Raw genomic sequence first — 13,087 nt, forward strand, 5'->3', positions numbered from 1 at the left:
AACATTTTTCAATATGTGTTGATTAACTTTTTTAACCATGTGCAATGAAATTCTCAAGATGGTAGATTGCGGCATATCTGAAGGAAAAAAAAGCAGATCGCATCACAAATTCAGTTGGCCACCCATGGTCTAATCAACACGTTTTATTATAATGTATGTATGCGTTATAGTTTATCGTATACAATACGTAATGTAAAATAAAATAAGAAAAGAATAAAAAAACAAGATATCTTACTTGTTCATTTAAATTAAAAACAAAGAGTTACAAAATAGAAATAAGGAAAATGAGTACTGCTGCAGAACTGCTCTGCCTCTTATCCCCCAAGGCTCAAAAATTAATGTCAATATAAGTAGCGTATGTGGGTAATCCTGAAAATGCCCCTGCTAACCATCCATCAGCCTGACAATTTATTCCCCGTGTCCTCTTTCTTAAAAATGAAACTGAACTGTGTTATGAAATAAGAATTTTAGTTATGCTTCTACTGATGACCAAATTGCTATTAGAGAGACTCAATGCTTGGTGTATTTAAGTCCAATGGAAGCACTTTCAAGGGGACATGAGGCAAAATTAGGCAAGATACATTTTTGTTCTTAAACACATTCTTATAACTTTTCAATAGAACCTGGTATACTGTTTAGAAAAGAACATGCACAACAAACAATTTACATCAAATATGATTAAACTAAATTTCCTAACACAATATCTTTGAGAAGCTTATCAGAAAGCTCAGAAGTTTTTTTTTTTTTTTTTTTTGATTTGGTAGTTGTTGGCACATCGGCTTCTGTGGCCATATTGTACCTCCCAAGGTTTTTGCAGTACTTTGATCCAAGCCCGAGGCGGGAATCGAACCCGTGACCTTTGGGTTGCCGGGCAGGTACTTTACCCACTCGGCTAGCCCAGTCGGCAGCTCAGAAGTGTGGTGCATGTAGTGCATGTTCAAACGTGTGTGTAGTGTACATTCAAAAATGTAATGTGAGAGATGTTATGACAATTTTATAGTTACAAGTTTTTGTTTTGCACAAATATATAAATTACAATGTATTATAGCACTGCAATTTCATCAATAATTTGTATTTATAATTATAAGCACAGTTCATTTTTCTTGTTCCATAAAATAAAAGCACGTTGTTGATGAAGATAATACCTACATTCATCGTTTCTTGTTAATACTAAGCGTTCATCAGTACCTTCTGGCAATTTTTTATGCTGCAAGAAAATAAAAAAAATAAAAAATTACTTTTTTTGAAAGCTAAGCCATTTTAATAATTAAAAAGAGCATATGATTAATATTTGCATACAGTAATCTCCTGATTTGTGGTCCTTGTAGATTGCACAGTGATTATTAATCACCAGCTATCCACTCCAGAAAAAGGCTTGAATTCAAATACAACTATTTACACAATGTGGGTTAAGAAATACATGAAGTATCTTATTTGGGTGGCTTCTAAACAATAGTTCCATTTGGTCATGTTCCTCTGTGAGGTTAACAAAACACTGTTAAAGGCCAAGTGTGTGTAAGGTGCATGTTTTAGAGCATTTGTGTGGGTTCTTTTGGTTTGATGTATCTGGCCACTTAGCTATCAGAAAGCAGTGATTATCTGAAAGGCTCCTCCCTTGTATGTGTCTCTGCCACAAGGAGGTGGGCCACAACAAGTACGTACTACCCAGTATGAAGACAGATGGACAAAAAAATAATAATAAAATAAATAAGGATACTACACTTTGATCTTAGCCAAAAGGCCAAGAAGCAATATAAATAAGGATAGAAAAAAATTAAATAAAAATTTTAAAAAATTCTCACCACTAGGGCCTATCCTAGCAGTGCTGGCATAATTCCAGTCATGGAGGAGTCAGAATGTGTTGAAAGAGAGAGAGAGAGAGAGAGTCTCCTGTTCTCCCAGACCAGATCTGGCAGAACCTGGAAGAGTGGAAAAGTTATCACCAAAGAGATAGGAAGTCATTCCCCCCCTCTGCCCTCAATCCCCAGAAAAGAAAGGCAGAGATCTCAGGATGAAGTCTAGGTCAGTTACTCCACATGAATGAGGTGAAATAGGTCTGGAAGAATTAGAATGCAGGCAAATTCAGGAGATGCATTAATTGTCCGTAGTTATTGCAGGAGTACTAAACTGAAGGGCCTTTCTTGTAGAAAAGGCTATGATATTCAGAAGTTGGAACATTTCCTTGGTTTCCACAGATTTTTGCTCATTCCCAGAAGAAAAACCCCCAAAGCCCAAGGTCATTGAAAATGTAACACAAGTAGAGCATGCATGCCCAGCCTTCCCATGGCTGACGAGCTAGGTTTTGAGAGAGCTGTGTTTAGTCAGGAGGTATGAAAGGAGGAATATATTGCTAGAGAACCACTTCCTGTTTTCTTCATTTATGATATGGCGAACATCAGGAAAGCAGGATCTAGTAAGAACACATTTGCTAGAAAGAGACCAGCACTACTGCCGCATAACAAGTTATTTTTTTTTTTTAGGAGCATTAGCAACTAAGGCCATATTGCTCTGGGGATATGCAGTGGTCATTCCCTGACCTTTCCGCATCCTCCATATTTGGTGGGCACGGGCTCGAACCCCGGTCTAATCAAGAAGTGTGTGCTACGCACTGCTGCTCCTGCCCACCTGGCTACGGAGGCACCCCGCATAACAAGTAACTCAAGCCAGCATTTTTTTTTTTCTCTCTACCTTTGTGTCTGTATTGCTATTTTTGGTTATGCCTAGAAACTTGAAGGGAATGTTTTACTAATATGATAGCATAATCCACAGAAGAGGACAAGAAGATCTATGGGTGGAGTTCCTGAGAGGTCTTGTAGGGCTAGAGCAGAGGTGGCTCTGCAGTCTGGAGTGCTAGCAAGAAGCAGTGATCTTTGAATGGGTAGCAATTCATCCTGACAGCTGACAATTTTGATACAATGAAACTAGGCTTATGCAGCAAATGTGACAATAGGGATAAAGACTGTCTTTTAGAGTAAATGTAAAGTTATCTTGTTTAGAACACTGTTCAGCATGCCAGTAGAGCTCTTGATTTTTGCTACCATATGTTTTATTGCAGGAAGAAAGAAAGCTTGTTGTGAGAATAACACTGAGCCACTTTGCTTCAGAATCCACAGATAGAAGCACCATTCATCTTAAAAACTAGAGGGTGATTCTGATTTTACTTGCTAAAGAAGATTAACATTTTAGTTTTAGAGAAAGATATAGTTAGCTTGGTTTGCATGGCCCAAAGATACAGGTCAGCCAACACCTCATTGAACTGTAATCTCTAGCTCTGCCCTTAAATTTCCTTGGAGAAATACTGTCAGGTCATCAGCATATGCTATTTGATGAATTTTTTCCAAATTGATTGTTGAGCCAGCTATTCAAGACAAGATTCTGAAAAACAAGGTCCTAGGATAGAACCTTGTGGATATCTGTGATCTTCTGCCAGTTAGCTTTTTTGCTTTGATTTTCACTGCACTACCAGAGAAATAGCCTTTGACAAACTGAAATAGTTGGTCAGAGCAAATAGAAATGCAGAGCCTGTCAAGAAGACTATCCCAACAGAGGGAGTCAAATGTTCCCTCAAAATCCACCAGGATGGCAAGATGGTAGATGACTTTCATCAACCGGTGAAATACCACCACTTTGCTTATTGGAGGCTTGAAGTGGTGAAACCCATGTTTAGTCTCTAGAGCAAAGTTTCCGGCAACCCCCCCTCCCCCATACTTTTCCTTCAACCCATGCACAGTACTAAGTACTCTATAGGTTTTGATACCTTTCGTGTTTGGGGTTTTCATAAAAAAAAAAAAAAAAAAAAAAAAAGGATGGCAAGAACTTATGAGTGGAGGACTCAATAAATTTGAAAAGATTCACCAGGGCTTCTTCATGGGATTTTCCAGGTCAGAAATCATATTGTTTTGATGACACAAGATTATTCTCATCAAGGCATTGATTCTGTTTGCAGTTAACCTTTCTAGCAATGTTTCAAGATTAGTGAGAAGAGCTATTAAGCCCGTAGGCCTTTATGTCCATGTGGAGTTTATTAAGTTTCAATATTCAACTTTCCCAGAATACTCCATTAGATAAGCATTTATTAAAAATACTTAGGAGGAAGTCAGTTCTGAGGCAGAAGAATTTTTCAGTAATGGTTTCTGAAAGGTCTAATCCTCAGCACTTGTTTGGTTTTATTTTTGTAATGGTTGTTTTTAGTTTATCAGTGGTGAATGGAGGAGTCTTTCCTGGTGAACTATATGCTTCTTTAAATCCTCTGATTTTCTGAAGATAGGGCTGGTCTGTGGCTGGATTGTCTATAAGCATTAGATTATCAAGAATTGCATTCATTGTGTCTGTCCAGTTGCATGTTTCTGCATTATCAGTAATGACCATGCATCTCTCTGGAAAATGAGTGATGTTACATGTAAATCTGTGACTCGTCCCAGAAAATATGATCTTGGCAGCACCTCACTAGGTGCTGCCAAGATCATATTTTCTGGGTGGTGATAGCTTTGATTAAGAATCGTTTTCCTTCTGGTAGATTTTTCCGTCACTGACAGAAGAGATGGTCAAACGATTGTGCTATGACAGATGCTGGTTGAGGTTTCAAAAACAGTAGTTTTCCTAGTGTGGGGGTTCCTTCTGATTTGGACATTATTTTTAGTTACAAATCTTGTGTATTCATGAGGAGTGACAAGAGTTTTGTGATGTGATGAGGTGGGAAAAGAAAACATAATTGCTTTTGATCGCTGAAGGACCGGTCAGCCCTGATATCCCAATTACGGATTCTGTGAACTAAGTTGGCAGAGGATAGTGACATCTACATTGGATTCTCTATGAGTATTAGTGAATGTAAGTAGTTGGGCTTATTTAGAACAGTAAAATCATGTGTTAAAATGATATCTTACATCTTAGAGCCCTCTGGGGTCCAGGCAGCCACTGCACTAGACTGGAGATTTAGAGTTGATTTCAGAAGCAATGATAATATTATTGTTACTTGAAGTATCAAGATAGTGTAGAGAGATAAAGATTAGTGTTGGATAGGCAACAGAGAGAGAGAGAGAGAGAGAGAGAGAGAGAGAGAGAGAGAGAGAGAGAGAGAGAGAGAGAGAGAGAGAGAGAAGATGGAAAAGAGGCTATGGGAGCTGTAACATTATGCAGGTAACAAACTCATTACACTGTCCACTAATTGCAGTGATGTAGTAGAGTTTGATGATTGTGATACCAGTTTAATTAACTGCATAGAAGGAATTACAAGGAAAGAGCGAAAATAACTGGTAATTTTGCATTTTTGTCAATTCTGCCCAGGTGAAAAGACAAGCTCTTATATGCAAATAATATCAACACCATTCTCATCAGCAGCCTTGTTAATCTTGTCTACCATGTGCCTGGTGTAGTGAACATTTAGTATTAGTACTGGCCAATTATGCAAGAAAGCAAGCTTATACAGCAGGGGTGGGGAACCTCTCACCCGAAGGCAAAATTTTGCTCCCAGTCAAATTTGAAACGGTCCACTGATAAAGTTCTCTAAAATGCCATATGAAAAATCAGCATAAGCCTTAAGGGCAAAACTGTAATTTAATAAGTTGTTTTAAGCACTCCATAAACAAATTTCTGTTAGCCATAATGCTTGTCTTGTGACGTTAATCATGAGTTGGAATTCATGACATAATAGTCACACTATTATTACAGCCAATTAGCATTTAGCATTTGTTTCTCCCCACAACCCCAATTGCATGCATTGGCTCTGTCTTAATCAGTCTTGTTATTGGTGATGGGTAGTCAGTGTTGAATTAAGTTCTGTCTTGGTTGGTTGTCAGTTGCATCACTACACATCATTGCAAATGAAGTGCAGTAATTTTTAATGTTGGCAACATTTAAGGTTCATTTGCTTATATCTATTTAAGTCAATATTGTAAAGTGCATAAAAGTACCCTTTCTGCAATTACTAGTAATAATAAAAGAACGGCTGCAGGCAAAAGTTTATTTTTTGATGAAAAATGGATGAAAAATTATTTTTTTTATGGAAGTAAATGGAAAGTGTGTGCATGAGTCTCATTTTTAAAAAATCGTTTGCAGTTTATAAAAAGTACAATCTTGAATGCCACTATTTGGCCAGGCATAAGGAATACAAAAAACTTAAAGAGAAAAGAAACTTGCCTAAACTCTGCATTTAGACAGGAAACATACAATTGTCTTTCCTCAATTTGAATCTATGCCCCCTCAGGTTCTTAATCTGAGCAAGAGGAAGAATACCATCATTATTCAGCTTCTCAACCTATTCATTTATTCCTCAATTTGAATCTATGGCCCCTTAGGTTCTTAATCTGAGCAAGATAGATACCATCTTGCTCAGATTAAGAATACCATCAGTATTCAGCTTCTCAACCCATTCAAGGCTTTATACACCTCAATTAGATCACCTCGCAGATGCCTACTCTCCAGGTGCTGCAATTTGAAGAACTTAAGCCTTTCTTTGAACAGAGGAGCATCCCTTTGTACTTCTTTGTACTCGTTCTAGCAACTCTACATCCTTCCTAAAATGAAGCCTTGAGAACTGTACACAGTACCCTAGGTGTGGCCTGACCATTGCCTTGTATAACAGGATAATCACCTCCCTGTCCCTGCTAGCAAAATTCCTGTATATCATTGACAAGACTCATTGACCTGCCCTGGCAGCCCACCTGCACTGCTCAGCAAACTTCATATTTGACTGCACAATTACCCCAGGTCTTTTTCACTTTCCACTTCCCTGAGTGTAGTACCAGACAGTTGGTACATTTCTCTTGGGTTATTGCTACCCATATGCAGTACTTTGCATTTGTTAATGCTAACTTCAGTTGCCACTTCTCAGCCCATTTGCCCAACTTGTCTAGATCCAGTTGGAGTAGCACACTGTCTTTACTGTCGTTAACAACCCTGCCAACCTTTGTTCATCTGCAAACTTAACATTAATTCTGATGTACCTTTATCAATATCATTGATGAATACACAAAACAACAATGGGCCCAGCACGGAACCCTGGGGAACTCCACTAATAACATTTGTCCATGAAGAGCAGTGTCCATTGATTACCACTCTCTGTCATTTCCAACTCAACCATCCCTTTATCCATTAATGCCATACCCCTCCAATTTGTAAAGCAGTCTTCCATGTGCAACAGTATCAAAAGCTTTCCTGAAATCCAAGTATACAATATCAAAATTATTTTTGACGTTCAGTTCCTTTGTGACAACATCATAGTATCCAATCAAATTGGTCAGACAAGACCTCCCTTTAACAAACCCATTCTGTGTCTTAACTATTACTGCAATCTTGTCTAGATGATCCTGCAATGCTTCTTTAACCAGTGACTCCATTACTTCCCCTGGAACACAAATTAAACTAACAGGTCTCTAGTTACTTGTTTCACCTTTTGAACACCCCTTTTGAATTGTTGATACATTTGCATACTTCCAGTCCATCGGGACCTCCCCAGAGTACAAGGAAGCTCTCATAATTATGGCTAAGGGTTTGCTTAATTCCTTTGCTGCCTCCTTTAATATAACTGGATATATCCTGTCCACCCCCAGGTGCCTTCCTTAGATTTAACTTCAACAATTTCCTCTCCACTTTGCTCTCAGTTATTACAAAATCACTTAGCTCACTGTTAGAGTTTGATAAAATTCTGGCATTCCCCTCATTGAATAACTCCTCATGTGTGAATGTAGAGGCAAAATACTCATTCAGTTTATCAGCTACCTGAGCATGATCATCAATTGTCAACCCATTATGTTAAGTGGTCCAATGTGATTCATCCATTTCCATCTAGAGTTTACATAAATAAAGAACTCTTTGCTGTTTTTCTTTGCATTCTTTGCCAAAGATTTCTTGTTCGCCTGTCTGTCCTCCTTTGTAACTTGATTACAGACAAGCTTATATCTGCCATAAGCTTCTGTGTCATCTGATAATTAATATGTAACCCGCGCATTTTTCTTCTCTGCCATGAGCCTCATTAATTCATCTGACATCCATTTAGAATTCAATGTTGGTAACATCAGTTGATCCCACTGTACAGAATTTAAAAACTGTCTGAGACCCCTGAAGTCACTTTTACGAAAGCAAAAGCCCTTCCCTTTAGCCTTGATGGTATGGCAGTTACATCTTTCATTAGGCCTATAACAGACACCTACTCTCACATTCCCTTTCCCAGTGCTTATGTCTTACCAGACAGACTCAACATTGCATTGTCCACCAACATCAATTGGATGCACTTCCTTAGATTTTGTGTTTCTTAACTAACAACATAACCCCTTTTCCCTTCCTGTACACATTGTACTACCAAAATTCCAATTCTGCACTGCTTATATCTGTTAGTTAGTTAGTTAGTTATTTTGGTTTTTAGGAGCATTAGCAACTAAGTCCATATTGCTCCGGGATATGCGGTGGTCATTCCCTGACCTTTCCACATCCTCCGTATTTGGTGGTGACGGGCTCGAACCCCGGTCTAATCAAGAAGCATGTGCTATGCACTGCTGCTCCTTCCCACCTGGCTACGGAGGCGCCTACTTATATCTGTGTGACACCACGTATCTGATAACCCGACAATATCTGCCTTTGATGTCTTGACTAGCACTTCAAGCTCATCAAATTTATTAACTATACTCCTAGCATTGATGTACATGCAAGTATACATGCACCTGTTTCTACTCTTAGTTATCAGAACACAGCCCATGTAATTATTTGTTCCACTATGAATGACTCCCAACAGTCCTAGAAATTTCCATTGCCTTGCTTTCCATGCTGCTGCTCAATTGCATTTCAATAGAAGCAGTGCAAGAATCACTCTCACCTCTTCCTGCAGCCAGTGTTAACCTTTTAGTCTGTGTATCCCCCGGCAAGCTAGCAGTTTTCCGACTCACCTAACACTGCCTCGATAGTATCAGCAAGCAAGTTATGAAGTGTGTGAGCTAATTGCAAAGAAACTGAAACTACACATTGAAGGTGAGTTTGTTAAAGAGTGTGCAGTTGCTGTTGTATGAATTTTAACTCCAGAAAAAGTCAGATTGTTTGAGAATATTAGTGTATCACGGAGGACAGTTTCTGACCGCATAAAAGACATGGCCCTTTCTTATCCAAGTATCCTTGAAACAAGCAGCATCAGAATTAGTGTTTTATTCCATAGATGTAGATGAGACAAGAGATATATCATAAACACACATTTGGCTATATCTGTACCTGGGATTACTGCAAACTTTATGATACGAGAAGATTTACTTGCTTTAAAATCGATGTACAGGACTACCACAGATATAAATCTCTTTTCTAAAGTCAAATCAGCAATAAGTAATTTCGATTTACCCTACGAAAAATTGAGCAGTGTAGTTGCAGACGGTGCACCATCTATAATAGGATCTCAAAAAGGACTTGTTGCTTTATTTAAGACAAAAATTGAAGAGCTGTCAACTGGAATCTAATATGTTAATAGTGTGTCACTGTCTTATTCACCAACAAAATTTATGTGCACATTCTTAAGAACGACCAATGCAAAGAAAGTGGTAACAAAATGTATTAACTTCATAAAAAAAAAATATAAGGGATTGAACAAAAAAAAAAAAATTAGCCATAGCCCTTAGCCATAATTATGAGCTTCCTTCGACTCAGAGGAGGTACCCACAGACTGGAGATGTGCAAATGTGACCCCAATTCACAAAGGAGGATCCAAGGCTGACACAAGTAATTATAGACCTGTGAGTTTAACTTCTGTTCCAGGAAAATTAATGGAGGCACTGGTTAAAGAAGCACTGCAGGATCATCTAGATAAGACTTCAGTTATAGCTCGGACAGAGCATGGTTTTGTTAAGGGAAGTCTTGCCTGACCAATTTTATTGGATACTATGATGCAGTCACAAAAGAACTGGATGCAGGGAATAACTTTGATATTATATACTTGGATCTTAGAAAGGCTTTTGATACTGTTGCACATGGAAGACTGCTGCACAAATTGGAGCAGTGTGGCACTGGAGGCAAATTGCTGCTATGGATAAAGGGGTGGTTGATGGGGAGAAGACAGAGTTATAATCAATGGACACTGCTCATCGTGGACTAATGTTATTAGTGGAGTCCCTCAGGGTTCAGTGTTGGGTCCATTATTGTTTTCTGTATTTATAAATAATATTGATGATTGTATATCAAGCTTAATGTCCAAATTTGCAGACGATACAAAGGTTGGCAGGGTTGTTAAGGACGCTACTGACACTATGCTGCTGCAACAGGATCTGGAAAGGATGAGCAGATGGGCTGAGAGGTGGCAAATGAAGTTTAACATTGACAAATGTAAAGTACTACATATGGGAAACAGCAACCCCAGAGCAACGTATCAACTCTGTGGTACTACACTGACAGTGGTAGAGAATGAAAAGAAACTGGGGGTAATTGTGCAGGCAGATATGAAATTCTCTGAGCAGTGCAGATGGGCTGCAAGAGTAGCTCATGGTATCTTGTCAGTGATATACAGGAATTTTTCTAGAAGGGATAAGGAGGTGATTATTCCCTTGTAACAACCCCAGGGGCTCACATCTGGTGAGTATGGGCTTGGCATACCTAGGGTCCTGAGCTGGATATCATCATTCTTCTCGTTCTTGGTGAATCTCTCTCTCTCTCTCTCTCTCTCTCTCTCTCAGGGTAATTCAGAAATTTTTTTTTTGGCTGGTGCACCATATGGCTAATAATAATAAGGCAATGGTCAGGCCACACCTTGAGTACTGTATACAGGTCTGGAGGCCTCATTTCAAGAAGGATGTAGAGCTGGTGGAATGAGTACAGAGGAGGGCAACAAGATTAGCGAATGGTACAAAGGGTTGCTCTTACGAAGAAAGACTAAGTTTTGTAAATTATAGTGTCTGGAGACTAGGCACCGGTGAGGTGATCTGATAGAGGTGTATAAAGCCTTGAATGGTTTCAGCAAGCTCAATTCTGATGGGATTCTTCCTCTTGCTCAGAATAATCACCTGAGAGGACATAAATTCAAATTGAGGAAAGACAGATGTGCAGAAATTTGCCTTTAGCCAGCGGGTAGTTGGTTGGTGAAACAGACTTCCATCCCTTGTTGTGGAAGTTGATAGCCTAAATAAATTTAAGGCTCAGCTGGACAGGTATTTCGAATGAACGGAGGGGGTGAAGTGGAAGGTTTTTCCCCCTTCTTTTTCCCCCCTCTTGGCTGATGCTGTATAAGCTTGCTTTTTTGCATCATATGCCTCCGCTAATGCTAATTATATAATGAGCCAATTTGATTTGCTCTTTTCCTCTTTGTATTTATGCACACATAAAACTCTTTGTCCCCTTCCGCTGCACTTTCAGCTAGTGATTTCTCATGATCAGACTTCACCTGTCTTTCTTTGACAAAGAAAGACAGGTGAAAGCTGAGTATGATAAATCACTAGCAAAGAGAGATAAAAATGTAGACAAGGAATTCTTTTAGTATGTGAACTCAGAAGATAGTGAATCAAATAGGCCTCTCACTTGATCGGAGTAGAACAGTCAAACAAAGTGGCTTTTCAACTTGTCAGCAAAAGTGGCTGATGAGATGAAAGACTGTTTGAACTATGAGGAAATAGTGATAAGGACTCAAGATTACTGTAAATTAAGTGATATATCAATTTTGGAGAAGACTATGAGAAAAACTACTGAAGTGAGGGAAGGTAAGGATCCAGAAGTGGACAGTACATAGTGTTTTATACTAAAAATGGCTATATGTGAGTGCATCATCCTTTTGGGGATGTTAATGTGCTCATCATTAGATTCCAGGATGACTCCCCCCCCAGATTAGAGAAGTGGTAACATCTCCCTAATCCATAACGGAGGTGCAAATAACATGGACAACTACAGCCAAGTGAATTTGCCTTCAGTGGCAGAAAAAAATCAAGGAGTCTGTGATTAAGAATACAATAGGACCACCTACATAGGAATGGTATCCTTAAGGGATCACAGCACAGGTTTACAAGTCTTGTCTGGCTAATCTAGTTAATTAGTAGTAGTGGGAAATGATGAAAGAAAGCAAGCTTATACAGCATCAGTAAAAAAAAACCACTAGACACTTCTTTGTTTCATACCCTCCATGAATTTGTTTAGTTCTTCCTTGAATTTTTTCCTTGAAATTACTATGATAAAGTTATAAAAGTTATTCTTGCATCTAACTTATACAAGTTAGATGCAAGAAACAATTTTGACATTGCCCTGATTTCAGCAAAGCTTTTGATATGCTTCTTCATGAAAGGCCATTATATAAACTTGAGTAAATTGTGATTACCAGTAAGATCCTTCATGGAATCAAGGGCTGACAAAAAGATAAGAGACAGAGAACAGTCAGAAATGGAGAAGGTTCAACATTTCTCAGGGTGGACCAGTGTAAGTGTAGCAAGTGGAGTTCCTCATGAATTAGTAGCCACTTCTCTTTCTAATCTTTTTTTTTGATGACATTGATGATGGAGTGCAGGGTAACTTGAACAAGTCTACTGATGATTTAAAGGTAGGAAGGTCAGTCAATGACCAGAACTAGGAAATTCTGCTTCAGAATAACTTAGGTTGAATACATAAATGACCTGAAAATGGTATACTACTATAAATGATGCTTCTAAATAAGGTTTTGCACCTAGGGAATAGAATCCAGGAGTTACTTATAAGTTGGGGGGGGGAGAGGTCAGTGAATGGAGTTGAAAGTGCTCCAAGATGAAAAGAATTAGAAGTACAATTTAGTCAGGCATGAAATTTTCCATGCAATGCAAACAACTGGCTAGAAGGTACATGGTATCCTGTTTATGATATATAGGAGCCTCACAAGTAGAAAAGGATTTCACTGTCTCTCTATATATGATGATTTCTCAAAATTGCAGCCTCATCTAGGAAATGTGCTTCAATAGTCTTTGAAGTGCCTGTATGTAGAACACAGCATTGACTCTCCCCTTCAGGTACAAATTCCTTGAAAGTCACAATCTGTTTATCAAAAAATATGATCAGCATTGCCTTGACCCTGGACTTCTGTAAATAAAACTTTCTGGGCATTGGTGACAACAGAGAGTCAACACAAAGAGTGTTGACTCTTTGTTGCCAGACACAGCTCATCCATGAAGCTGTG

General features: G+C 38.7%; 1 protein-coding gene and 1 pseudogene across 1 annotated transcript in view; both read right to left on the reverse strand.

Annotated features, from left to right (window-relative positions):
- Positions 1–13,087, reverse strand: part of sl (small wing phospholipase C gamma 1) — a 602,812-nt gene that overhangs the window by 284,481 nt on the left and 305,244 nt on the right. Inside the window, exon 13 of the mRNA XM_090377657.1 lies at positions 1,150–1,207. Within this exon, the coding sequence (XP_090233783.1) occupies positions 1,150–1,207 (58 nt within the window). The remainder of the gene's footprint in view (positions 1–1,149; positions 1,208–13,087) is intronic.
- On the reverse strand, positions 1,603–1,753 carry LOC150082889 (U2 spliceosomal RNA; annotated as a pseudogene).

This window comes from Mastigoproctus giganteus, chromosome 7 (genome assembly GCF_048544385.1).
Source record: "Mastigoproctus giganteus isolate SK-2022 chromosome 7, ASM4854438v1, whole genome shotgun sequence".
NCBI classification, from domain to species: domain Eukaryota; kingdom Metazoa; phylum Arthropoda; class Arachnida; order Uropygi; family Thelyphonidae; genus Mastigoproctus; species Mastigoproctus giganteus.